Raw genomic sequence first — 27,917 nt, 5'->3', positions numbered from 1 at the left:
AGGATAATTCATCCTGATGAAATGCAGGTAATGGTGTTCTAGTGCTTACAGAACCCAAGTTTTTATATCTGCCTGATACTGCATCCACTCATTCATAATTTGACCGCGGCTGTGATGTTGGGTAATTTCTGCAGTCTCTGCTGGACTGCTGTTGGATTTGATGCACAGACAGAAGTTTCTGATGCTTCCAGTTGTGAGGAAACTATCTAGACTGCTTAGAAATACCAAGCTCATTCTAGGTATAGGATTTACACCAGGTTAATTTATTTTTCACAAGCCTACTTTAAAAGTTAGGTGGGATGTTGTGATGCCCAAGCCTTTTCAGAGTGCTCACATCCTGTCAGGATGAGTAATATCTCAAAATCCTGCATCATGCTTTTCAAGCTTCAGCTCAATGAGGCTGACTTTGGGCTAAGCTCTGGATGAGGAGCTGACTTCCTTTCAAAGCCCAGGCTTTCAAGTCTTTCATACGAGATGTTTCCCTGCTCTTCCCATGGGGAGCTTTCAGGCTTTCCCCACCCAGTTCTCTGCCTGCCTTCTTCCTGCCTTGTCTCTCTCCTGTGCACCTTGCTGAGCTGTGTGCATGAGGAAGAACTTTCCTGAGGAGCAAGTAGTCAGAAGTGCTAAAGCCTGTACTAGTGGCAGACAAGGATTCCTCTCCTTTATTTACACAATATTTTATTTACACACACTTACATAGTAGGATGCCTTCAATCAGAAATCCCAAGGTGGCTGTGAATGCTCTCGTCCTCATTCTGCAGGTAGAGAAACTGAGGCACAGAACTTAAATGACTTGCTCAAGAGTTTAGGGAGTTGAGAGCAGTCAGACATAAAACTGACCTAGCTTGACTAGCAGTCTCTATTTTAATTTTTAAACATCACTGTTGTCAGCAAAACAAAGGGAAAAATATAATAGCAAAAATAATCAGTTACTGATGGCAGAGCTAAACATGATTACTTTCTCACCTTTTCATCTTTAATGATTAGCCATCTTGTGGTAGGTTAGAATAAAGAATAAGCAGTTATTTCCAAGCTGTGCACAAATTAGCTTTTTGAACCTGGGAAAGTGATTTAGTTTTATCCAGTATGTTTTCTTTCCCAATAAATGAGGATAACAATTTCAAAAAATAAACATGAAATATCTGCCAAAGCCACCTTTACTTCCTATCAATCCATGGCATTTTAGAAGGATGTGCCACAATGTGCTGGGGGAACCAGAAGAAGGGTAATACCTTTTCCTACACTGCTTGATTTACGTCTTGAATTTTCACCAACTGAAAGCAAACTAGACTGATTGGCAGTCACTTTAGTGGTTTATTTTGTTTAATTGGTCTGGAAACTCCAAAGTATGAAGTTTCAATGGCATTGAAACAGGTAAGATACTGTCGCTTGCCACAAACTCGTTCCCCCAGGCAGATCATCAGTTTCTTGCTGTTCCATGACGTTGCTTCCTCCTAGATGTGGTCTTTTCTGATCCAACCAACACAACTTTCATGTCTGTTTGCTCTCTTTTTCCAGCTTCTGGCCATCCTCACTGCTTCTTCTGTCACCTAGAGCTTGGCTCTGACCGGGAAGTGCCTTCCAGTTTTATCCGCTACGTAGATGTGGAATTCGACATGCCCACCACTTCTGCGTCCAAAGCCACGGTTCGGTCCATCTCTGTTGAGGATAAGACTGATGTGAGAAAGTGGGTCAACTATTCAGCACACTACAGTTACAAGGTAAAAATGAGTATTTGACAATCACCATGGTTACTTTGCGTACATTGTCTTGAAAAGTGTGGGCAGACAAATGAAATACCATGGGCAGATGAGGTGGGAATTTGGTACTGTCAGGCTCTGTGCAGTTGCTACCCACGTGCAGCCTACTGATTCATGGCAGATAAGCAGTGGGTTATCCCTCCGTTAAGGTGGACTAAACTTACTTACAGTTGCTTTGTGAAAGAGCATGCAGACAGACATTCAGTTCCTGGGGAGCAGCTGATAAGCCAGGAGTGTGAACATGGAGTTTTGCTGCTCTTTGTAGTAGCTGCAGTGGGAGTGCTAAAGTGGGAGTACTACAGCAGACAAAAGGATCACATTATTTGTGTGCTTAAATATTGCTTTTTCCTGCCTGCCCTAAGGAGATGAGCAGATGGGAAAATGCACGATGTATATACATGCCAAGAATCTCAGTATGCCAAATCTGCATGGTAGCTGATCACTCAGCACAGAAATTGGCATTCTACCTGCCTTTTTTAAGAGTAATGATGAGAGATACTGAAAAAAATCTCAGGGCAAATATTTCTGATGTTAAATGCAATTGCATTTTTAGTAGTCACTTAAATTCCCTGGAGATGACATTTGATCTTCCTAAGTAAGTATCCCTTCTAAGAATTAAACATTGTATTATCCCTGAATTTTTGGAGGTATTGAAATTTAGAACACATAAGTAAATGTGCATTTTGTAAACGAATTTCTTTGCTTTTATCAAACACTTTGCATTGATCTTCTCAGGGTTTAAAACTGAGGCTGGTCTTCTGCTGTCACTTTGAAAGCCACCTAATCTTCTGCAGATTTGGTTCTGGGTTTGGATTCAAAGTACAGCTGGGGATGGTGATGAATATAAAATCACGTGAGACCAATTCTCTTCATGATATTGTCTCTTCTGGACAATGATGTCATGACACTATTGAATCATAAAACTGTCTGGATTTGACTTAAAACCCTTAGAGTAAATCAAATCCAGCTTTTCCTCCTCAGCCTATTTCTCTTTACAGGCCTCTCAGTTTACCAAGTGTTTCTTCACCTGAGCAGTAACCACTAAGGAAGATTTTTCAGTCTTTTGTTTTTCTTTCTCATTACCAGTGTTCTCCCTCTTTTTCCTCTGACAGGTAGAAATAGAGCAGAAAAAAAGCCTGAATGAGGATCTGAAGGGAGAAGATACTGCAAATCTCAATGAATGTGCCACACAGTGAAGGAAGATCAGTTTTCAAGTCCCAAGAGGGGTGGTCAAATTAACATACTCGGAAGAAAGGACTTGCAGGTTTTTTGTATTTTTCTTTTAAAGGTATGGAATATTGCTTTTAAAATAATGCTCTGAAGAGTATTGTTTTTCTTCTTGATGATCCATACTTTGAGAAGAAGCTCACCAGTGCTTTGTTTGGAGTGGACCCATGGGCTTTTGCTAGAACTATTTAAGTATAAATCACCAATACTGTTGGTGTATTGACAGAATGAGTTATTTTTCTTGTATGCTGCTTGGCTCAGTCATCAGCAGATTCACTTCCTTCCGAACAGCCAGAAAAAAAAAAAAAACCAAACAGGGAGCATCAAGTGAAAAATGATACAAAATCTCATTTCTGAAGTGGTCAACAGAATGAAAACCCTGAGCATCATTCTGGAGAATCAACAAACTGCATTTTACACATGGTAAATGTCAAGTGGACGAACTACAGACAGTACAGCTAATCGTGTAGCTGTTCTTCTATTCACCCTTTCCTGCCTTGTTCTCTGAACTACATTGTTGTTGTGCACATTTTTGTGGGGTCTGGACAAGCTACAAGAAAGTTTCTGCAATTTCTTAAAATTTTCAAGTGTTAGTCTGGGCTGTTCTGTTATCTTGACTGAACATGGTTACAGCTGCTAGTAACAGGGAATGTGTGTTATAGTAGAGATGATACAGAAGGGACTTTGCTAAAATTAGATCATTCCTGCCTAGAAAGATTTAAGGGAAACACATTGTTGTTTGTTTTTTCGTTTTGTTTTGTTTTCTTCTGTTTAGTTTTATGTTTTCTTGAAAGGGTAGTGTGGATGGTTATTGAAAATGTCAGAGTGCTATTACTTTAACAATGTTGTTTGCCTTCCCAGTACTCCTTGGAAGTCTGCCCTTGCTTGCAGCACAATATTGCTTTCATGTTCTATCTTTAACTGACAATATAAGTAATTTTTGTGCAGCTATCTTTATAAAATCCCCATTAACTGAGACCAAAAATATATTTTTTTTTAATTGAGATGTTTAGATCTCCAACTACCTGAAACTAGCAGCAAGTTTTAAGCCTTCTTTCTAAACAAAAATGCAGAAGGAAAAAATCACTTATTCATATATATTTTTTCAGATAAAATTTTCAGATAAAAGAGTGTTTGAAACACCTATTTTTTGTAGTTGTTTCCATGGCTTGCATAATATTTTGTCTCAAGGTATTTTAAATGTGAAGAAAAAAAAACATAATTTATTAAAACATTTATCTTTTGAAAGATTACTACTGACTTTAAAGTCATAAATTTGGAAAGCCTTGGCAAAGTAATTTAAAATCATAATGAATTAAAAAGCATTTTTAATAAATTTATAGGTTTATTTTATTTTACATTTCATACGAAAGAAAATTAATATTCACCCCTGGTTTACTACTTTCACTGTGATTCCTGTAAAAATCACTGCAGTGCTAAAGTCCCAAATAAAACGTGAGATTAACTATATGAGTCTATAACTGGTAGTGGGAGAATTTAACACATATTATAGGGAATTTCTAAATGTGTTTTTGTATGCACCTGAAGTTCGGGCTTAGATCAACCTACTGATAAATATTTACACAGCCATGTTGCTGCACAACCTCTGGCAAAGGTACACTGCTGTAAATACATAAAGTCTCAGTCCTTCTAGGGCTTCTTCATAAGCATGTAATCTTACTGAAGCCCAGAGAGCTCCTCTGAGCACACCATCTACTACTAAGTATTTGTAACGTCTTTCTATAAATTGAAAAATGGTATTAACTTTTATGAAGCATTTTGAGATCCATGGATGAAAATTATTGATAAAGTGCTACGAATTATTTATTAAATAATAATGTATATAGGTTGCGAAATATCTGACAGCACAGAGGTGAATTCATGACTGATTCTCAGCTCTGCAACCACTAGCTGTGATGAGTTTCATGTCAACTCCTCTCTACAAAATTCACTCTACATTTCAAAGGCATTCGAAGAACTTTTGGGTGTATTTCCTGTTTTTTCACTGCTGCTCCTAGTGTACAGTTTCTGAAAAGGACTGGCAAGAAACCCAACAAGGCAAAACTGAATGTGTTCTGAGATGTTGCTGAGGAAGTGTGAGATGTTTTGTGAACGAACCAGTTATGAGATTTCCAACTCTGATCTGCAGAGTATGAGAACTTTTGCCTTTTTTCCCTCAGACCCTGAAAACACAAATAATTAATAGCAAATAAGCAAAATTATGTTGTACTCCTTAATGAACGGGGGGAAAAAAAATCAAAGGAATATCTTTTTCTATCTCTGTTGAATTCCAAACTATTCAATCTCTATCATGCTCCAACCATAGACTATTTCATGACCCAACAATTGAAGGATTACCATACTGGAGTTTTGTGGATTTGCTTCATTTCTCTTCTTCATCACTGATTCTTTCTTTTGTCAGTTCAAGGTTAATGAATGAAGGTAAGAGTATGGGCCTGACTCTAATCTCTCTTACATAGTGAGTTGTATGACAGAGGCATCTCTTCCAAGCCTAATGGGGTTACGCAGACAAAACTGGAGGATTGTATAGTAAAAAGCTATATTAATTCATTTTGATCTCTGAAACATATCTTTGTGATGTTCCTGCCACTGAATTTTCAAGAGCATGAATTTTTGAGGTATGAATACCTCAGCCAGAGTTTCAAAAGATCTTACTTCCTATCAAAGCACTAGTGTCAGTAGTTGGATTTTTTCAAAAGAGCACTAACAATCAAAATCTTTAGAAAATCTAATATTGATACTACCAAGTGTCACCACTCAAAGCTTTTTTCCATCCAGCCCAATTATGAGCGTTGAGCATTTGAACACTAAGCTCCTAAGTGCCCTTGTTGAGGCTTCCACTGTTCTTGCTTGATTAAACAGTGCCAATTCTTTGGTGTTAGATACTGCCACTGTACGAACTTCATGTATGTGAACTGTATGCTCTTCATGCACAGGGGTAAAGCAGTAATTTGGACAGACTGCTGTTGGAGGTGAGAGGAAAGGAACGGAGAGTTTTGTCAGTTTTAGAGTAGCAGAACTGGTTTAGATGGTTTAGATACAAGATAGGCCTGTAGTGGGGGTGATTTATTTTTATTTATTTTTTAATCTTGGGGAAGAATCTCTTTAAATAGTTTCAGTTTAACACTCCTTTTGATAAAGATATAATCGCCGTCTTTGGTTTATTTGAAAGCTTTGTAGTACTCAAACACTCCATGCAGGAAATGTGCCTTCAAGGTAAGCATACATTTACTCCCTGAAGCTTATTCCCACTTTGAACCTTCCTTCTATATCTCATTACAATTTTGATTCACTTTGTACTGTGGTAAGACTTGAGGTATTGCAGGGAATTTTGCCTAGAAAAATAAACTGAAATGGTCTTTGATCACAAGGGGTAAAGATGAACATCATCTCCAGGCAGCTGAGCTTATTTTAGTGAACTCTTCTTACATTTATTAACTATGGATACTCTGCTAGCAAAGGAAAATGGGTAAATTTGAGATATTACAAGTTACAGAAATAATTGTAACTGACTGATGATATTTTTATCTTTTAAAGTATTTTATTTAGATTCAAATTTAGTCATCCTATGAAGGAGACAGATTTTAGGTTCTTCGTTGTAGCAGTATCATAAGAAACATCACAGAAATAGTTTACCTTTTCTGGTGGGTTGCTGGCTGACATACTGGCACGACATCCAAGACCTGTTGGTCTACCTGTCCAAATGACTTAGTAGCTGCTAAAACTCCCTCTTGGTCATTCGACTCCCAGGACTGAGAACAATTTCATGCATAAGAGCTTGAAAGCAATAAGAAAAGGTGTACAAAGTTCAGCCTGGAGGTAATTATTCTGTCTGTTGCTTGCATAAAATTCTCAGTAATTTCCTCAGCTCTTGAATGCGCACAAAATAATCAAGGCCCTGATAGGTGACCTCTGTTCCAGAGGTTGAAAATTCCTGTCTGTGACTCTTAGCAGCCCTTTCTGTAGCTGTACTCATCTTCAGAACTGGTCTGTGCAGAACACAGATCACTTACAGAAGAAGTACTTACCCTCTTCTGCCAAGAAGTTAAACCTACTTCATGCGTTGTCTCAGATACAACAGTTACATATAATACAATTCTGAGATCACAGAATTTTCTGTGATAACAGGTGTTGTTGTGCCTAGCCTTCTTGCTTTGTTCAGCCATCTACCCATCTATCCATCCACCCATCCGTCCTACCCTGCCTCTCTCCCTCTACTTGCAATTCATTCTTTGCACTATTGACATTGATCGGTTTGATTATTTTGTAACATGTTCCTACCTTTTTTTTTTTTTTTGTAAAATAAGAAAGTCTATACACTGGCTGACTTTGTAGAATTGGTTTGTTTGTTTTTTCTTTTTATTTTATGAGTTGAAATGGGATGTAATGTTTTGTTTGAACTATGGGAAAACTTAAATAAATGTTAAGGTGAAACAGCATATCCACGTTTTCAATCTGAAATCGAAGTTGTATGTAGTATGTGCTGTATAGCCTGATAACTCCTCTTAAACTCAGAGGAGGAAGTGTTTTGAATGGTATAAGGAAGGACATAAATTACAAGTAACAGGATTGTTTACAGAAAAGATATTATTTCATCTGATCACCCAGACTGAAAGATAGACTGCAAACAAAATGAAGCAGGCCTAGAGCATGAACCTTGTAACACAGACCATGCAATATAGCAGAGAATCCAACACTTTGAATGTAGCTGTCAAAGTAATTGAGAATTGGAGCCTCTGCTCAGTGCTCATCTTGAATTTCTGCTCTCTCACTGCTAAAGCCATGAGTGGGAGAGCAATGTCTTCTTGTGATCAGAATATCTTTTTGCAAAGCAATAATAAGGATAAGGTCTAAACACCTCTGGTATGACCCTTTGTGTTCTTTCAAATTTGAATAAGCCATATATCATTTCATACATTTTTCCACTTCTCTCAACTTCACTTTCTCAAAAGCACTCCCTGAATCGGACTGAAGAGCTGGGCAGTCTCATTGACCAAAGAAAATCAGACACCCGTCATAAGGGCTGCTCAGATTATCGCTCTGAGCCCAATATGTTCTCCATAGTGCATGCCTCAGTACAACTCATGGTTAGTAAGCCAATCATTTTACAATATAAGAATTGGAGGCACACAAGGAAAGATTCCTCATGCTCATTATTCAAGAGTAAATCAACCAGAAGAAAATCAGCCAGAAGAAAGAAGAAAGTTAAATAGGAAAGTTCAGGAACTGTTAGTAATAGCAGTTTGTTTACTATTATTCAGATATTCAGTGACATTTGGAAATGATAGTATCAAATTGGGAGGGTAGGATTAGATTAACTGTCGTAGCTTCATAATATAAAAAATGGATAAAAAGGGGGAGAGTTATAAAAAAAAAAAAAAAAAGGAAGACAAAGTTTGAAACCATGCAGCTCAAAGTTCCTTGGCAGTAATTCAGTCCTTCAAGACAAGCCAAAATATGGCCCTAAAAGAGATGGAGACCTCAGAGTACCAGCGCGAAGTGTACCTAAACAAAAGACATCACTGGGGTGTGATAGGGCGATTTGGAGGGAAAAAGCACCAGAGCTTTCTTTCAGTGCTCTTAGTTGCCATGACTGCCCTTAGCATCTAACTCAAATACGTTGTCAATTTATGAGTAGGACAAAACCTGCTGAAGGTTAGCTGAGGTAAAGCAAAAGATAAAGAAGCAGCCCATTGTTTCTCATCCAGAAGCCTGCTGCAGCTTGGGTACAGTTCTGTGTCACAGCAGATGTGCCTGAAACACAAAGCTCACAAGTCTCTGAAAAAAACACACCTGTCCTTTTGGTCACAGAATTAGAAGCCTAAAGGCAACTACCCCTCCCCCTCCCCCGCCCCCCCCCCCAAAAAAAATAAATATATATTTTTTAAAGGTAGATGGAATCATATGGAATCATATTCAAACACCGAATATGAATGATGTATTTTTGAATCCTGACTGATGGAGAGGGCTGACTGTAGCAGAGCCTGCAGCCGTGCTGGGGTGCAGGGGTTGGGGCAGGCTGGTCCTTCCCTGGTCCAGGAGCCTGCTGCTGGCTCTCAGCTGCTACTGCCCCAGGTGCTGCCGATAAACCAGGAGCAACCAAAGTAGCCTAAGGAGTTTCTGAAGACAGAGGACGAATACAGTGTGAATACAGCTGAAAGTAATTTCCAAAGGGGAGAGCCTCTTTTGTAGAGGTTTCCTGTATGCAGAACAGAAAAGCAAAGATCTACTTCTTTGTGTGGAAGCTGAGAAACTTGTTAGGGCACAGTCAGTTCAGCAGTTGTATTAGTACAGAGAGTACTTAGATGAAAAGGGGATAAACTGGGAAAACTGCGTGTCAGCTCCCAGATGCAGGCAAAACTGTTGGGGAGTTCTGTCTTCTGGTCAAGAGAAACAAAAGCAAAATTGCAGCCAGTTTTCAACAAAGAGATGAATAGAGGCAGCTTCCTCTGTCTCCACCTCCAGCTGAATCAAAATCTTGTTTGAACTGCATCAGTACGCAGGATTATTTTATTTTCTCCCCAGGCTGTTCTCTCCACCCTTTGCACAGGAGGAAGAAATGTCCCTGGCAGGCAGGAGGTGACGGTGTGAGAGTAGCAACCAGGGGGGCGCGGGTGGCAAAATAGGGTATACTGAAGTTACAACCTCAACAGACAGACATGTGCAGCGATACCTCACAAAGTCCAGTGATGAGTCAGGAACTACCAAAAAAATGTGACTTGAGGATTCGCAGTTTGCAAACACCGATACCGGGAACAAAGGAAAAAAACAGTCAGAAAAAGAAAAAAGAAAGAAAGACTGGGAGGAAGGCTTGTGAATAAATATAATTGGGTTTGGAACTGAACCACAATGTCAAAATCAGTTGTCAAATAGCACCGTGACAGAGAACCAGAAATACACGGGGTGCTGAAACCGTGAGCGAGCTGTGGCCCGTCAGGCCGTGGGGTTGTGGTGCGTGGCCTGCCTACAGCCGTGGCCTGCAGGTCTGCAGGGTGAGGGGGCCGGTGGCCCAGCCCGCTGCCCGGGCGCTGAGGGACTGTTGCTCTCTGGTGGTCACTGCTGCCTGCTTCACCGACTACTGACCCACTGAGGAGGAAGCCTCAGAGAAGAGCAACTCTCACCGGTTTTCCGACTGTGAGCCTGGTGCAGAGTTTGGCCCTTTGTGAGACACCGCAAATCAGCCAGGCCCAGGTTTTCAAAACAGGGTATAAGTACCTCAGTCTGCTTTGTGCTTAGCTGAGAAAAGGCCAACAGACAGATTTTTCAGTGGTGCTGGCGGCTCTTTTCACCAAAGCAGCCCTTGCCTGTCAGCCCAGGCATGCGCAGAGTCAGGCCAGGCATTAAAAGCACAGACTGCAGCAGCCATTGCCAGCAGCCTTAGCAGTATGTACTTCAAAAGCTGGGGCCTGCGAGTGTTCTGGAAAACAGGGATAGTGAGAATCAATCCTATCAAAAGACTGAGCTTAAATTTATGCTCGTAAGGCACTTTAAATATCTCCAACTAAAAAAAAAAAAAAATATCCTGTGAAAGGATAACTATTATCTACTGTCTATTTAACACCAAAATTATGTGTATGTTGTATAGGCACACATAGGCAGAGGTGCCTTGTGTGGTGGAAGGGCCAGCAGTGCGATGTTTTTATCTTCCGGGCGCTCTTCAGAAAGACAGACACCCTTCCCTGATGCATACCAGTGGGACTAGGTCCGAGCCTGGGCAGCCAAGCTCAGTAATCCCATCAGCAAACCCCCAGCAGCTGCTGCCTCAGCCTGAAAGTACCAGGATTCCCAGGAGCTCTCAAAAATTTGTAGGAAAGATTTCTATGTGCAGCTACAGCTCAGCTCCTGTGCATGCCTCAAACTGCCTCTGCCTTGACACAGCTAAATAGCGAAAGCCAACCTGCATTTTCAAGCCAAGCGTTCTCCCGCATTCTCCCTCCTGAGGGGTCTCATCTGCTGTTGTATCGACAATGTATATCGTGCATTATAAACTTGCTCAGTGGTTAGGGCACTATGCTGGAGATAAGCAAAGGGCTTTGGGCTCCCCTTTTCTCCTTGTCTGAGGCTACCTGGCAGGAGAGGACAGGCAGCTCTGCTCCTGCCAGAGGTGGAGACAGTTCAAGACAGAACAAGAGTGAGGGAAGACTTTGAGCGCTCAGAGTGCTGGCTGGGTTTGTCAAGCCTCGACTGCAATTTCTACAGCTGTTGAGTAAATTATGGAAATAGTCCTTGGAGCAGGAACTAGAATCCAGACCTGCCCTCTGCCTCCAGACATATCTTTCTCTGCTGAGCTCGCTGAACCTGGAAGTCCTTCTGCATGTTCAAAGTACTTGGGGTAAGTAATGGCACCGTTTGAGGACAGTACCTTAACTGTTCACTGAGGTGCAAAGGAAATACAAGTGTTTAAATACATCCTTCTGCTGTAGTTTCTAAGAAGTAATTTGTTATAAAAAGTCTCCTACCTGAAGTAAAATGGTCTTTCTGTATTAGAGCCTGGCAATAATACAACCATACGCCTTTGAAATAAATGCCTTATAGCATGGGGGCTATTTTCTTTCACAGCACCCACACAAAAATCGGTTTCAGCTTGTCATAAAGTAATTTCTTAGCTATTTTTTAGGTTTCATCAAAAGATGTACTAGTCACCAATTTTCAATTTACATTGATAATTTGACAAATTGGGCATTATGAAAATACTTTTATAGAAGTCACAGCCAACAGTCATTGCTCTCAAAGAGAGTGCTATTGAAAAATTTTAGCACGAAGACGGAAATTTTGAAAACGTTTCTCTGACTTTTGTTTGTTTGTTTTCTGCTGGAGTTAGTATATTAGCATAGGAGTTCTCCTGCCTCCCTCTTGTGGCTACGTTTTTACTCTCAACTTGGAAAAGAAACTACCTCAGTACAGCCAGAGTTCATGATAGTTACCCTCCTGATACAAGCCTTCTCCTTAATTTTGCTAGAAAAGACCCCTTATGTTGGGAATATCCCAAACAAAATTTTTCTGCCTCAGGGAGAGATTCTTTTTCACTTTCATGTGGGTACAACTGAACATGTTTGATAAAATCAGTGGTAATTCATGCTGGTTACATTTTGTAATTGATTCTGGATGTTCAGATTCAAGTTAGCCAAATGTACGAGCTCCACCTAGGAGTTAAGACGGTATATTTGAGGTGATGTAATGTTTTCACACTGTGCTGGAAAGTCTAGACAATAACTTTGGAGTCAACTGCTTTGACGCAATGACCCTCCAAAAACTCATGGCCTATACATTTTAGGATATCTCTTTGTCCTTCCCGATCACATTCCCTTTAAGAATTGCATAGTCCTTTCCAAACATTAAGAAATTAAGCCCACAAGAACTGACTGAAATAAAAGACCGTACCTCTCAGATGATAAGAAAGCTATGATAGCATTAAATTGCTACCTTGGAATGAGAGAGCCCCAACTGAACACAAATCTAATGCCCCTCCATTGTTTCCTTAATCCACAAGAACATCTTCTCCCTTCAAGGTCCTTAGCAGACTTACACCACGTGTGGTGTTATTTACCTTGAATGTCTCTGCTCTGTGCCCTTGTATTCTTCATTCCTTAACAATTCACACTGATACCAATACAGCACATTGCCTACTGCAACACTCATGAGAATTGTTTCTTGAAAGCCATAGCTGGAAACTGGGCAAGAGGGACCTGGAAACTTGTTGCAGAGAATGGAAAGAGAATGAGCTGCACCATTTAAAGACCACTGCTGCGTTTCTTGCTTTGTTAGGCCTAAAAGAAAGTGAGTCTGCAGTTCTGCACCACTGTTTCTTGGTCGCATCCTCCAGCTTCATCTCCAGTTTCACCAGTGAAAGGGACTTGCTTTGACCACTCACACGTTTATGTAACTACCCGGGTGATATGGATAGAGATATTAATTATCACGTTGGCTTTGAACGTACTCTCATCTGCTTCACGTTAAATGATACCCATCAGCACCTCCTTGGCTGTCAGCCAGTAAAAACATTCATGGGAGCTGAGCCCAGCCCCATGCAGACTGCCAGGGGCTGGCTGCAGCAACAGCTACAACTTCTTGGGAAAAATCATTCCTGGTGCCTACAGACCAGGAATCTCGTACAGCCGCTGTGGGCCCTTTGCTCTGTAACCATTAATACTGCATCTGCATCTGGACAGTTCGCTTGGAAGAACAAATTCAGTCAGACTCGGGCACAATTGCATCTCCGCTGGATCAGCCGGAGCACACCACACCATGTGTGGGATGGCAAGCACCATGTCACCTGGCTCCCCAGGCTGCAGTGTATGCGGGTGTTCACTCGCCTGCCTGGCAAGAAGATGGGCGTGTTGTGTCGGGGCGATTTTGGGGGGCCAGCCTCTTGGTGCTGAGATGAGCCAGCCCCCATGGAAACCCCAGGCAAAGCTTGAAGCAGCTGCAAGGCCACTACTGCATCCTTCCCATGTGTCTACAAGGTGTTATTTCCCAGATACCACATTATTTCCCAGATATCACACCATCTGTGCCTCATCCCTTCTGGAACGTCTTAGTGAGCCATACTGAGATGCAGCATGGATCACAGCATGGTTTCAGTCCTTCCAGCACAAATACAGCTGCCTGAAAACTACACTGGAAGCATTGTTTTCTGCTCACTGTGTGCTCTGCCCATACCATAAAACAGCAAGCAAAATTGCAGGTATAGTGGGTGCAATGGAATGCCTCACTACAAATGTTAGAGAAATGTTAGAAAATAGAGACATAGACATGCTGGCTGCTAATTTGCCTAGAGTCTGTCTCTGGGAAAAATGAGACGGCCGATGACAGTAGGTCAAATCGCAAATATAGGAAGATTTGTAGTGGAGGATAATGCTTAAGATGGAAAAACAATCTTTCATCTAAAGCAGCAAGGCAGGGAGTAGGAACAAGCAGCTAAGGGAAAATATGAGCTCAGATTTGTAAGGGAAGCTTCACATTTTTTTACATGTTTGCAGCTGTCAAAATCTTCATATGCCCAAGACTCACAGGTCACACACCATTTACCATGGAGACTCAAGTGGAAAGGAACTCTGGGAATGGGTCACAGGTTGGAAGTGGCAATAAATAGGCCTAGGGCCCTCTAGCTCCATTACAAGATGAGTTGGGCTGGCTCCTTCCTGCTGTTTTCCTTTCTCTCAAAGCCAGGGTCCCTGACTGCCCATCAGTCCTCATACTAGAACAGCTTTACCATTTAGATAATTAGCCCCAGCATGGGAACTGCACATTAATTGCTCGTAAGCCACAGGATGGCCACAACTGACTTCATGCTCACTGTTCCTCGCTAGGAAGCCTGAACACAGCCAAAACCGAGCTGAACTTGTTTCCTACAAATTTCCATCTTGTCCTGTGGAAAACAAACCTACAACTCATCTAGGAAAAAAAAAAAAAGGCAAAAATTTGTCTTGCCTGTCTGATGCCCCTGGTGCTGGGTCCCGGAGGGGATGTACGATCACCTCTGAATGGGCTGTAAAGTGTAGGGCACACCCATGTTTTTCCATGAAAGCTGTAGCCTGCTTGCCCTTAAAGCAGCTCTGAGTGATCCTCAGCAATCAGAGGCTTTGTGTGGTTTGCAAGGCCACTCACCTGGGCACGGAGGAACAGATATATTACCTAGGAGGCAGTGAGCATCCAAAGTAGAGCAAACTTGCCTTGCATAAATGCATTTTTAGTTTATGGACACGTGAACACATGAACATGGGACAAACGAGTGGGTAGAAGACACCACAGCACATCACCGCGTAGCAGTGGCTGCCCATGTGCAGCCTCTCACCTGCAGCAGTGTGACAAGCCCGGGCTGCACACACGCGCTGCCAAACGATCCACGGCGTTATCACCGACGCAGAGCAGCACCCTGCCGTAGTTACACGCGGCGTGTTTGTATTCTGGCATACTCTGCGGTGATTACTTTGTCATAAGTCACCACGTGGAGTCCGAGGTATGTAAGGCTCGCGAAATGACTCTATAGATCACTCAGTGCAAATTTTTTGCTATGAATCTTTCACTCTCCAACGCCTGCATAAATCAGGAATAACTTTGCTGAAGTGAATTCAATTTTGCTGTGGACCTTTGCACACAAGAGCTGGAATATACGGCAGTAATCAGTGAAAACATTTATCAGCATGCTGGGTAACGCTTGGCTTTAGAGTCAGTAACGCAGGATGCTGCGTGCAGGGAGAATCCAATCGGTGTTTGAAGTGCAGGGTTTTTGTTACCTGAGTTCTTTGTTTCCGGGCTTCGTGGCTCAGAGCCAGCAATATTTTGGCTGTTGTCAGAACCTCATCACAGCTGAGTAGCTGTGATTCACAACAGTTGCAGACTGAGTGATTAATTTTACTGCTTAAAAAGTACTTAATCAAGGTAGTACAGACAGAATGTGTAACTTGAAGGCACTCCTTTAGCTTGTGCCTCTGCAGACATGCTGTAACCTTCAGAATTTTAGGGGCTTTTTTAGCTATTTAAGAGTCAGTGCTCAGCATTCAAATTATGATTCATTCATTCTGTAGAAACCTAAACAGTAGGCAAACATATATACACGTGCAAAAACAAAGAGGTGGTCTCTGCCCTAGGACCAGCAGTCTTCCTATTACAAACATTACAACTTGCCTACAGCAAGTGGGGTGGGCATTTCAGCACAGGACAATTCTTCTTCAATGAAAGGAGTCCTGAAGGCTTTTCTACATGACAAAGCATTTGGCAACAATGTTGTTTTGTAGCATTTCCTCTCCTGGTCACTTATGTCTACTCCTGTCAGCTCTTGCAGTTGCACTAACGTGTCTTTTGTAGGGTTACCCTATGAACCAGATCAGGAAACCTATCCAGGTTAAAAATTAGCCGCAGGAAAAAAAAAAGTACAGCAAGGAACTGGCACAGCTGCAAAAGCAGAGCACAGTCACACAGGGATGAAATAAGCAGAGTGGCATGGGAAGGAGGTATGAATGCCCCAAATCCACATTCTCACTGAGTGTTTTGGCGTCATAGGAGTGTTTGGGGTCAGTGTCTCAATTATGTTTTGCCTTTACAAACTTAGTGCAGTTTTGTCAACCAGAGATATGAAGGAAACTATCTCTGATTACAACTCTATGCCATCAGAAATCTCTACTAAAGTGTAAATAAATACACTATGGGCAACAGCCTAGAAAAGAGCTTGTTGCCTCCTCCAGCTGTAACTGATTGTGCCACTAGAAACAGCTGCTATAAAGGCCGTGGGGCAGGTGTGCCACTTTCGAGTGGGGTAGGCTGAGGGAGGTTAAAGAAAATCAATACTCAAAGTAAAGGTGGTAAGAGCAGTCCTAGAAAACAAGTAGTTCTGCAAAATCTGATGTGGAGTTTGTACTAAAACAGAGAGGATGTTGTGATTCTGCTACAGGGGAAATTGTAATGTTGAAAAGAGAGGGTTAGTGGCAACTTTAGCAGAAAGTCTTTGCGTTGGCCTCTGACTTTGATGGTATTGTTCCTCAGTCTTTAAAGACCTACAAAGACCTAAAGAGATCCACAGGTAGGTGGGGACGGAAGGAGTTAGAGTCACACAAAGTCACTACAGTAGTTGGTCCTCTGTTAACTTGGGCTTCAGTGAGGGTGCAACTGATGTGTCTTGCTTGGAGGAAGATGGCTTTCTAATGTTGGTAGGCAGCTGTGTGGCATTGGCTGTATAACTAAGTGCACGGTTCTGGCGTCCTGTTTAGACATGCCTTAATGAGCAAGGTGTATACAAGTTGCTTCCAAACAACTATACCTATTTGAATGGTAAAGAGTCTCAAACTGTATTAAGGCAAAATTCTCTGTGCTTCCTACTTTGCTTGAGTAAGCACTTGGTGAACAGGGCAAGCCTGACACTCTAACAGCTTAATCCTGACAGAAAAGCTTAATGTGTAGCAAGCTCCTGGCCAGGCCTTGCCTGAAGTAGCAATTGGAGTTGTGAACTCCCTGCCCTTAGAGAGGTCACTGGAGACAAACCCTGCTACTCTAGAATGACAAGGTTTGGCTCGCTGTGGTAAAGGCAGCTGCTTTGTGCTTGTGTTGGAGTCTGAAAACTGGCGTTGGTGTGCTTTGGTGAAGTGTGGTGCCAGGCTTCACGTTTCAGAAACGAGAGCAAATCTATCAAGAAAATCAGAGGTGTCTTAGAATAAGACTGACAGGACCTATTGCGTTCCATTTCTGCCTTGCTTTTGGGGGGTGTAAACCTAGTGCTGAAGGTAAAAGGGGAGTAAGCTTAATGTCCCTTGTTTCCAGCTTTTAGATTGTGTGGAACAGGCTGTTAGAAGGAAAATGTCACTCAAAAGATTTTACATAGCTTTTGATTAAAGAATACTATACCTGAACACTGAATGAAACTACTATTACATAAGCTCCGTTATTTGTCAGCATCTCTTCCAACTCCAGAGGGCTGGCTGTATCCAGAAAAGCTTTTGTGTGATGTATCCACCATTAATTTCTGCCTGTGCCCAAAATTTTGAGTTGTGGTTTAAAACACTTAGTATTTTTTCAGGTCTGAAGGAACACTTCAATAAAAACTCGCGTTATAAATAAATTTACACTCTGGTACAGTGAGTGCTCTTTGTTTCCGTGTATGATCTAAAATGTTCTTACAGAGAAATGAGGGTGCTCTGATGCTGATTGGGTCTGGGTTTCTCCAGGTGTGTGAGATTAAGTGTATTCATTGCATACTCTTGGGAGACAGAACAGTAGCTTCATATTTTTTTAATATTTTCAGATGAACAAAAAAAAAAGCTCTTCATGTAGTTTTTTTTTTTTAAGATAAATTTATTCTATTTTGACTTGGCATCAAGATATTGTGCTTCTCAGTTTCAGCTGAATTGCGAGCTGGTGGTTTTCAGTGGAAATCACAGGTACTTAGCACCTTCCAGTTTCTAGACTCAAGTGTGTCCCACACCCACTTCCCAAATTAGCAAATACTTACATATCAGTTCTCCTTTTGCAAAACATCATGAGCAATACATATTAAGAACAATATACTAGGACTTGCGAAGGACTTTAGAATGGAATTGCGATCAACCCAAAACTCATAATAGACCCTGCTACCCAGCTTCCTTCTCACAAGTGTTTTTTTAAAAAACAAACAAAAAAAACCCCAAACAAACAAAAACTCTTCTAAACAATGTCGCTCTCTGATAGGCCACAAAGGAGATGAACTAAGAACATTGACATTTGTACTAATTTAGCAAGGTAATGTTTGAGTAGTACATCAATTTCTTCCTCTGATGAGAAGCAAGAGACTCATCTTGTACCAACAGGACAGAATCATCCAGGGCACTGAAAGTAGACTGTGTACACCTGCACATGTATGGTGTTGGCTATAAAATATAACTTGTATGTCTTTGTCACAAATGTTTTGGTAGAGAGAGAGTTGCTTTTGCCTAGGATTGAGCATGAACTTTATTTCCTCCTCCAGCACACCAAGGATCAGCTTTTGATTTTGGAAACGCGTTTTTCCCCCTACAGTACTCCCTCTTTGGAACTATTTGCTTGCAGTAAAGGATGGAGTGTACCTAAATATCACCAGCTTGGCTTTGGGTAGAAAGTGCTACAATATGTATCACTGTGCAGTTCAAGTCTAGACAGTACAAAGCTAAAATGTCAACAGTAAAACTGGCATTATTGCCATACCTGGTGAAGCCACCGGCAGTTGGCAGTGGTAGAAATCTTAAGCTTGTGCGTTATCCCGTCTTTTTCCTTAATATGATCCGTTACTGACTGGCAAACAAAGGATAAATACTGTTAGCTGTAGTAGTAATGCTGTGTGTAATTCATGCCTACTGAGACTATCCAGATCATTAACGCTCCTACTGCAGTGTGTATATATACCGTATATATACCCAAGTATGTTATTCCAGCCTAACAAAATGCTGAAGCCGAATCCACTAACATCAATACAGCAGGGCAGCCGAGGTGCTGGGGAAGTGCAGGGTGAGCAGGCTTCAGAAACCAGCTAACTTGCTCGCTCTCTGTCAGCTGCAACTGAATTAGATGGACCATTGACTTGACTCAATAGGGCATTTCTCGTGGGGGCTTGATTTGTTTCGCAGCAACATCCTTTAGAGGAGCTTGGGGGTTACCGGTGCCGCAGAGTAACTTGATAGTGATGTCTGAGAAACTGCGAGGGGCTATGCCCTGCAGGCCCGATGTTCCTGGGGGACAGTCTGCTGAACTGCAGAAAGGAGTGCGATACCCCACTGAGCTGTTACTGCTCATGTCCGCATGCTGATTTTTGAATTACACAGCAAGTCACTCTGGAAATCAGTGGGGTTTCTGGCCTATCCAGGGAAGGGAACTGAATCTATCCAGTGCTTCATCTTGAAAAGAGGAAGGGTGTGAATGGCAGTCTGATTCATTCCTGGTGGTGTGCCAGTTGCTTCAGCAGCTAAAACTATTTGTGAACTCTGCCTGTGAGTGCCCTTGCCAATTTCTTTGAGTTTTATGTGACTGTTTGTGCAATTATTTAAAGTGTAGAAAATAGAAGGCCATGAGTGTTGGACAATTTACAGGCCCAATTTGTAAATACTCTGTGAGAGATTGCTACCTTCTTATTGCTACATCAGGAGTGAAGTAATACTAGCACCTCATTCCCCTTGCTCATTCAATATAGCTGAAGTCAGATCATGAATTATGGTTGCTGAGATGGCAGCCCCTCACGAGTCCTGTTGGTTGGGGTATGAGAGTGGAAATCTCCAGCAAAAATGTGGAATTGACAGCTGAGGATAGTAAAACTTTGTGGACTCTTTCCCATGTAACTTTTCTGCCAGAGCTCCAGCAGTATGCACCATAAACTGAATTTATCAGGTGGTCTGTTGTAATTAGTCAAGTCCCTATACAAAGTCAGCCCTTCAGAAGGGAGAGGAGGTATTTGTTACCACAGAACTGAAGGATGTTGAAGGAGTGGAGGGGCACAAATCCCCTCCTGTCAAAGGGTACGAGACAGGAGTTTCTGAACTTGCTACTTGGGCTAGTTGATAGGCAGGGCTTCAGGTTGAAGGTAACGTGACAGGGTTGGCCTGTAGTGCAGTATTTGTGCTGAAGCGATGTAATGAACTGAGTCAGAATTTAGTGCTGCTTTCCATTTATGCTTGAGCAGGGCTTTTACGTGCGACTTAGTGGTGGAGGTCTAAGCTGGATTCAGAAGTGCAAACTCTGATGGAGCAATGCTCATGGTTGAGGAGATTTTTGCTGTATTACATGGATCTCACGTGTTGCCATGGAGAGAGGGGACAGGGAATGGAAAAGGAAGGCGGTAAGGAGGGGAAAATGGAAGTCAAGCCAACTGGCAGGGCTCAGGCAACTCCCTGCACGGCTGGGAGGTGCTGTGGCCGTGGGCTCTTAAGGAACAGCGAAAACAAGCGAATTTGGACGTGAGTGAGGGCCGGTGGGGCACTGCAGGACGGGGCCGATCTCTATGGCTGGTGCCCCTCAACCCCCAGGGGCCGCCGGGCCCCTCAGGGCGACCCGTGACGTCACGGCCGCGGGCCCCTGAGGGCGGCAGCGCCGCCATTTCCGCCTCGGTAAAACCCGGGCGCGCGCGCGCGGCCACTTCCGCCTCAGCGCGGCGGCGGCGGCAGCAGCGGGGCGGGCGGGCGGCCCACGTGACGCGGCGGCGCTCTCGCGCGCAGCTCTCGCGGTGCCGGGCCGGCCCCCCCCACCCCCCGCCCGCGGCCCCCTCTCGCCCTGTCGGCTCGCGCAGCGGCGGGGCTCTCGCTATATAAAGGGGCGCGGCGGGCAGAGCGGGCGGCTGGCGGCGGCGGCTGCAGCCCCCGGGGCCGGCGAACGAGGCCGGGCCAGGCCCGCGGGGCTCTCTGCAGGCGGGGGGTAGAGGCCGGGGGGGGGCACGGCAGCCGGGCGGGTTTATTGTTTTAGGGGCGACTTCCCCCCCCTACCCCCCCGCACCGCGGTTGGGGGCGTCCCGGGGGGCTCGGGACATGGCGAGCTCGACTAACACAAACCCCGTGGTAAGGACCGGGCCGGGGGGCGAGGGGGGCCCCTACCCCCGCGCTGCCTGCCCTCGGGCCGCCCCGGCCCCCTCCCCTGCCCCCGGCCCGGCGGCGGGAAGGGGGCGGCGGGGAGGGGAGGAGGAGGAGGGGTGGCGGCGGCACCGGGCAGCCCCCCGGGGCAGCCAACTTGTGGCGCCCGGCGCCGGGCAGGCGGAGAGCGGAGCCCGGGGGCGGCGGGAGCGGGGCCGGGGGGAGCCGGGGGGGAGCCGAGGGGGGCGCGGGGCGGCGGCGGCGAGGTCGGGGTCCGGCGGGGAGGGGAAGGAAGGGAAGGGAAGGGCCGGGGGCGCCGCCGCCGCCGCCGCCGGAGGGAGCCGCCCGGGGAAGGGGCGAGCGGCGGGGGAGCGCTGCCGCCGCCGCTGGGAGCCCCCGGCCGGTGTCGGTGCGGCGGCGGCCCCGGCCCGCGCCCCGCTGGAGCCATTTTATGTTGCTTTATCCGAAGGAGACGATGGTTGAAAAGCACTTCTCCCAGCCCCGCGGGTCGGGGCGGCTCGGCCGGGCGCGAGCCCGGAACTTTTTCTGCAGCGAGCGAGGCAGTATTTATTTTACAAAGACAAACTCTTCCCCTCCTCCCCTCCCCTCTCCTCTCCCCCCCGTGTCCCTTCTCGTGCTTTCTGCACCTTCGTGGGTGGCTTGCTGCTGTGCTTGCGCTCACACAGGTTCGCAATAAGCAGTCACACCAACCTGCGCGGCCACCGAGCCCCCCCAGCGCCGCTCTCCTCTCCCCCGCTGTCCGCCCCCCGGCCACGACCCCCGCCCCGAAACGCTGGCGGAGACAAACCCGGCGTCCCGGCTGCAGGCTCGGCCCCCTTGTTTGTGGCTCTCAGATCCATCATGGCTTCCCCCTGCCTTTCTGCCTGCCTGCTCCTTGTGTTCCTCCTCCCTGTGGCTGCCCTGTTTATATAGAGCTATTGCCGCTCTCTAATATAGACTCTGCTAGGATGGGAAGGTGCTTTCCAGCCCCACGTCACCGCCTCTCCATTTAAACACCACATCAGCCTTTAAATAGGGAGAGAGCCGCCGAGCGCGGGCTGGGAGGTGCATGCATCCGCGGCGGCGGCTGCCAGCCGGGCTTTTTGTCCCTCCGAGCCCGCCCGGCCCCGGCTCTCCCCGCACCGGCACCGGGGCCGCTGCCTCGCCTCGCGCAGCAGCCGGGCTCCGCGCTGCGCTCCCCTCGCCTCCAGCCTCTCCCGCCTTCCAAAAGCATTCACCTTTCTCTCCCCCCTTTCTTTCATTCTTCCCTATTTTTTTTTTTCTTTTTTTTATGGTCACTAGCTAGCATCCAGCTAGCACAGAGTCGCGTGTTGCCCGCACGGTCTTCCACCGAGCTTTTCGGCTGGATGGGGAAAGTAGAATTGAAATGGTTCTTCCGCGGTGTGTCACGGAGAGATGTGGTACTTACTGCGTGGCGCTTTGCCAACATCTGCCTACAGCTGTCGCACCAGAAGTACCATTAATATTAAAGTTTTGTCTGGGGGCCCTGGGCCGCAGATACTGCCTAATGAGTTTTACGTGCTTCTGGTAACTAAAGATGATGGATGCACGCGGATTTTGCTATAGTCTGAGAAGATTTTATTGCAGTCTGAAAAGGGCAAAGGTTTTGGAATTTTCATAAATACTTTGGAATTTTCACTAATATTTGGGTTAATGGCAATATTTCATATCCTACAAAACATTATATGAAAGCACGTGCAAAGCATCAAGGATTTCCTTTCCAAATCCAAAATTTTATAGGCTGCCTGTGAAGTAAGGTCGTGCAATTGCAAAAAGGAGTGGCGTTGCTTTGTAGCGTTCTGTCAGGTCTTGTATCAGGAAAATTTCGGACAGCAGTCAGCCATTACGCGCAGGTCAGTGCTGACAGGATGCGTTTCGACTGCGTGTGATCTGAACCTGCTAGTTGTCCTGTTCGAAGACCGCTGCCTTTACTTTCCTATTGAATGAAAAGGGTCTGTCTCCGTGTAGTAAATCCAAGGTTTCACTTCTCTTTTTCTACCAAGCCATTACCGAATAGGATAATACATGTACAGAATAATCTTCAGAGCACTTGTAAATAACTTTATTTCAGACATTTTCTAAGGCTTATCAGTGCTGCACCTCTGCTTCTGTAGAGCTCTCTTGGAAGGTGTCTGTGTGTGAACATGGTGTTCAGAATTGGAGAAGAAAAAAATTGAAATGAGCCTGACTCCAGTAGGCGTGCTTTAGGCTAAATTTCAACAAAGTAGTAAAACCTCGCAATCTGTGGTAAAAATCAGGCCTTGCTCTGTAGCAATGGTAACGGTGCTTACCTCCGGGTTATCAAAGAGGAGCGGGAACGTTTGGAAGCACTGCAGCCAGACGATGGCTTTAGCAAGCCAGATTTGGAGCCTGGTGTGCACTAGTATCACATCAGCATCCTATCAAATCTGGATTGCTAGACAGCTGTTCTTCCTAGTAAAGGGCCGATATAAAATGTTAACAGTTGTATGCAGTGTAAAGTTTTGTAGCTGGCAAACGTAATTACTTGTAAAAGTCTGCGACAATGTTTAAAAGAAAAAGCACGTTTTATTAATGACTTACAGTGTAGATTTTATATGTTGATTCTTCTTACGCTCTTCTTTGATGTAAGTGTGGCTGAAATTAGTTACCTCTGCAGCACGCTGTTCTGGCTGTGGTGTAGCTGGCCTCTAGCTGCATCTCCACCCCAGGAGAAAGGGGCTGGCAGCATTGCAGGGGGATCTGCAGAAGTAACTGGGAATAAAGTGCAGTCACACGCACAAAGCGTGCAGCGCCTATTTCTTTGTGATGTGCTGGCTCTTGGAAACCCAAGCTGCCGAGTCCCGAGTGGTGTGATAACAAGGACAAAGAGATGCAGGTTTTGTGCCCTCGGAACTGGTGGAATGTAGGAAGTGTAGGCCCCCAAAGGCATGTGGCATTTCTTAAAATAGCCAGCTGCTTGCTCTTCGGATTTGGAGAGTGTGCATGCGCGGGTAGCAGTCTCACCATGCTCAGAGTTTTCTTTACAAGATGTACAGAGAAAGTGAAATATAATCATTTCCCTATGTTCCCAGAGGGGAAAGTACTAGATTTTAAATCTTTTCTGTGTGTTTGCGGTTATATCTAATAAATCAGGAATTTTAATTGTTGTCTTTCATGTATGGTAAGTGTTTGGGATAGTGTTTATTGAAGAGTGATTTGAGTATGTTTGCGCTTAAAAGGGCTCGAAGTTTACAGTAATGCTCTCTTTATGAGGGAGGCACTTTAATATAAACCAGATGAAAGCACGATTATTTTAATAGCGATCTTTTAAGTTTCTATTATGTTCTCGTTGCTTTCTTTGACTGAACGTGAAAATTTATTGCAGAGCTTAGCTCACCTGCTGTCCCATCTTTGTAGGCTCGCTCAGTAATTGTGTTCCTCTGTTTGGTTTTTGAGTGCGTGAGTATTGCATGAAAAAGATTGTCGTTCAGCTGCAGAGTTTTAGGCGGTTTATATAAGCAACTTGAGCATCCTGTAAATAATACTTGAAGCCAACAGTTAGTGTATATCTAAAACAATACAGCGTGCTTCCTTTTGAAGGTCAGGGCTTAAGACTGTTTTGTGATTTTTATTTGCTGGATTTACTTCTGTTGAAGTAGCAAAAGAGCATTTTGTGGTATTTTTCAAAATTCCTCAATGGATGGCTTTTGAAAAAGGCACTGCTGCTCCATTTATAGGAGTTGCATCTCTCTCGACTGCATGTTCAGTACGAGCATATACAGAAAATGTTTTCAGCCAGCCAAGCCAAGATTTGTCTGAGTATGGTGGAAATGTGTATGTAAAATTGGGAAATGTAGGGGGTCAGACACTATCTCATCATAAAGCATGGATACTTTTTTCTCTGCTCCTCTCCTTTTTCTGCGCTCTTTTCCTTTTTCTGCTAATCATATAACAGTGGCTGTATTGCATATTGTGGTACTGGCTGATCAGACCAGTGCCCCAAAATTCTGGCCCATCATCAGGTCCAGTGTGCTGTACAGCTCATGCAAAGCGAGGCATGCATCTGCACACGGCTTGTGGGTTTGTTAACCACCTTGTTCCTGAGCCCCATTTGTTCAGGCTCACTGCACGCCTGTGGTGCCCTTGAGGTCTCGGCTGCTCACCTGGGTTGCTGGAGGTACCCCAGGGGGACACCACGTCAATGGCAGAGCCAACACCTGTGCTCCTAGCCAGCCTTTCTGCTCTCGTGCTACACTGGTGCTTAGCTCAAGAAGGCAGTATCCGGGTCTTCACATTTGCTTTTCCCCCTAATTATGCAGGAAGAAAAAAAAAAGAAAATGTTTCCAAGCAGACTGTTGAGCTGTAAGGTCAGTTTGCTGTACCTGAATATTAGTATTTTTTCCTAGGGCTTTATATTCCAAGAAAGCCTTGTAAGCACACCTTCCAGGAATGCCTGACAGGAGGATGTAACTGCTGGTGGAAGTCAGTAGGGCCTGTTCGTGTAAAATCTGTTTTATTAGTTAAGTGGACCCAATAGATGATTGAAGGAGAAAATGCAGCCTCCAGGAATTTGGGTCGTGATTTCAGGCGTAGAGGAAGTTCCATTGACTGAAGTGAAGCAACTCACGTGCCTACAGATCAGCGTGTTTATTTGCAGAGTGTGGTTTTGTCTTTAGGAAACAGATGCTTTTAATACAGTGAGGAACAATATGCAGAATAGGTCAAGTGGCATTTCTGTTCTAATTGAATTGTGTAAGCTTTATGCAATTTGTTTAATTATAGAAATAATAGGGCTTAATGTTATTAAGTACAATGTCTTTTTGCATCTGCTGTGCATTAAATCTAAGTGGAGAAATAATCTTATTAATGATGCTTGGTATTTCTAAGTTCCTCACTGCACAGAACTAAAATGCTAGTGCACAAGAGTAGTCAGCTTTTGAAAGTCTGTTTCAAACGTCTCTATAAGCACAAATAATGCTGTACTTGCAACTTAGAGATGTAGGCATGCAGTACTGTACTGTTTTGAGAGAAAAAAATGCAAATCTGCTGGTTTTTTTTCTTCTGGAGAAACTGAGTTTTGGACATAGGTGCTGTAAATGTAGTTTTCAGGTAAGGCAAACATCCCCTGTTACTTGGGGCCAGAAAGTTTTTGCAGAGACAGGTGTTGTTTTGAAGCTGCAAAGGGGCAACCTGATGAAATGTGAAATGAAAAAAAACTAGGGTGCTGATAGCATGCCATTCCCCAAAATGTTGGGGGTGGATTTTCTGACCAGAGTGGTAGTGGTATTGTTTTTTTGTTTTTTTTTAAACATTTAAAGGCAAAGGTACTCGATTTGTTTTGTGCTTATTGGCTACTCAGCTTTGTTCAGGGCTGGTAAATCATGTGCTGTTCCCTCCTCCTTTATTCCATAACGGAGGTGTAACCGTTCTGTTTCATAACGTGTGCAGTGTAATCTTGAGCATATCTGTAACGGATTCAGCACTTCTGGGACGCATTAAGCAACTGTGCGTGCATTAAAGATGTGTTTTGAGTGCATGCAGTAAATCTGTGTAGTTCCAGCGGTGCCGATCTATCTCGCTGTGTGCGCTCGGTGCAGATTTCCTACACCTCCGTTGGAGGGACAGCCGTCCTGGAGGGTGAAACCCACCGTACAAGTGCAGGATGATTGTTTTACTTGTGTGCAGCGTATCTGATGTGTGGCATCATTTGGGATTTTTGGCAGGAAGTCAGGGAGTGAGGTGGAGGAAGATGTCAGCTAACAGAAATTTGCAGTTGCTGTCAGGTTAGTTTAGGAACAGCCTGTACTCAGCCAAGGAACAGCCTTGAGCAGTTCACAGGCTGATTAACTCTAATTCAGACCTCCAAGTTCTACCATGCAGTTAGATAGCAGGGATTAAATATCCCACCAAAGTGCCATTGAGGTTTACACATGTAGAGAGGTCCAAGCAGTGGTACCTGCTTAAAAGGTACAGCAACTGTATTGTACAATTAGCCTACGGTCTTATGAATTAAATGTTATGCATTAATTGGTAAGGTTAAGTATTCTCTTTTTAAAATTGTACCCGTGTTTTAAACTTCACAGAGTGGCTGAGGTTGGCAGGGACCTCTGGCAGTCACCTAGTCCAACCCCCTGCTCGAGCAGCTTGCCCACGACTGCATCCAGGCAGCTTCTGGGCGTCCCTGAGGATGTGGAGTTCACAGCCTCTCTGGGCAACCTAAAGTGAATTAAGTTTGCTTTGCCAATGACAATTTAGGCATGAAATCAGTGTAATAGAAAATGAGTATGTGTAGTTTTGCCCCCTGAAAAGTGTGTAGTGTAAAAACATAAGTACTGAGTGAAAAGAAAAGTCTGTCTAGTCTAATATTCTGTCTTCAGTAGTTTCTGTAAATAGATGTGTTAAGGAAGAACGGGACATTCATATATGAACGCTTCCAGTTTTCTGAGGCTTCAACATTTTTCAGCTCAGCAGCATCCTGAGCCATAATCGATTCCTGTTCAGCTAGCAAGCACTGATGAGTTTCTTCTCTATGCATTTACCTAATATTCTTTTGAACTCCTGGCTTTCTTTAACCTAAATATTTTGCACACATGCAAATATATATATATATATATATTTTACACATTTAGCATGTACACTGGCAAACAGGCAACAAATTTTGCTAAATGGAAAACAATCTTGTTTTCCTTGTTTTGAGCTAAACTCCTCATGGCTTGAAGACTCTTGTGACACAAGATAGTGAACGGTCCCTTCCCTTTTCACCTTGTTTGAGCTGTTTTTGCTGATTTATACTTTCTTGCATATTTTAGTCACTCAAATGTGCAGCATATTCTGTAGTGCACTTTTCAGAGGGTTTATTTTTTTTGGAAAAAATCTTATTTTAATGTTAGACTACTAAATTTCTTTCAAAAATAATGCTGACTACTTGCTTTTT

At 44.0% G+C, this 27,917-nt stretch overlaps 2 protein-coding genes and 1 long non-coding RNA gene across 6 annotated transcripts in view; 2 read left to right on the top strand and 1 right to left on the bottom strand.

The window, feature by feature from the left end:
• Positions 1-7,447, top strand: part of STON2 (stonin 2) — a 77,652-nt gene extending 70,205 nt beyond the window's left edge. For both annotated transcript variants that reach the window (XM_083839775.1, XM_083839776.1), the window contains 2 exons: positions 1,519-1,721; positions 2,873-7,447. In XM_083839775.1, coding sequence (XP_083695901.1) covers positions 1,519-1,721; positions 2,873-2,956 — 287 coding nt within the window. In that variant the 3' untranslated portion in view covers positions 2,957-7,447. The remainder of the gene's footprint in view (positions 1-1,518; positions 1,722-2,872) is intronic.
• On the bottom strand, positions 1,523-27,917 carry LOC310900984. The gene is made up of 3 exons (XR_014585499.1): positions 21,810-27,917; positions 18,657-18,743; positions 1,523-1,659 (listed from the first exon to the last, which is right to left on the bottom strand). It is a non-coding gene; the product is annotated as an uncharacterized lncRNA (long non-coding RNA).
• Positions 14,593-27,917, top strand: part of GTF2A1 (general transcription factor IIA subunit 1) — a 35,022-nt gene continuing 21,697 nt past the window's right edge. The window contains exon 1 of one of the 3 annotated variants that reach the window (XM_083839794.1): positions 14,593-14,967. Coding sequence is in view for 1 of the 3 variants with exons in the window: in XM_083839792.1 (XP_083695918.1) it covers positions 20,960-20,989 (30 nt within the window). In the remaining 2 variants the exon portion in view is untranslated. Of the gene's footprint in view, positions 14,968-16,282; positions 16,528-20,620; positions 20,990-27,917 lie in introns of those variants that run through there. The other 2 variants (XM_083839793.1, XM_083839792.1) reach the window with 2 other exon arrangements.

Source organism: Anser anser (assembly GCF_964211835.1).
Source record: "Anser anser genome assembly, chromosome: 5".
Lineage (NCBI taxonomy): Eukaryota > Metazoa > Chordata > Aves > Anseriformes > Anatidae > Anser > Anser anser.
The sequence above is the reverse complement of the archived record's forward strand: the minus strand, read 5'-3'. Positions and strand labels throughout refer to the sequence as shown.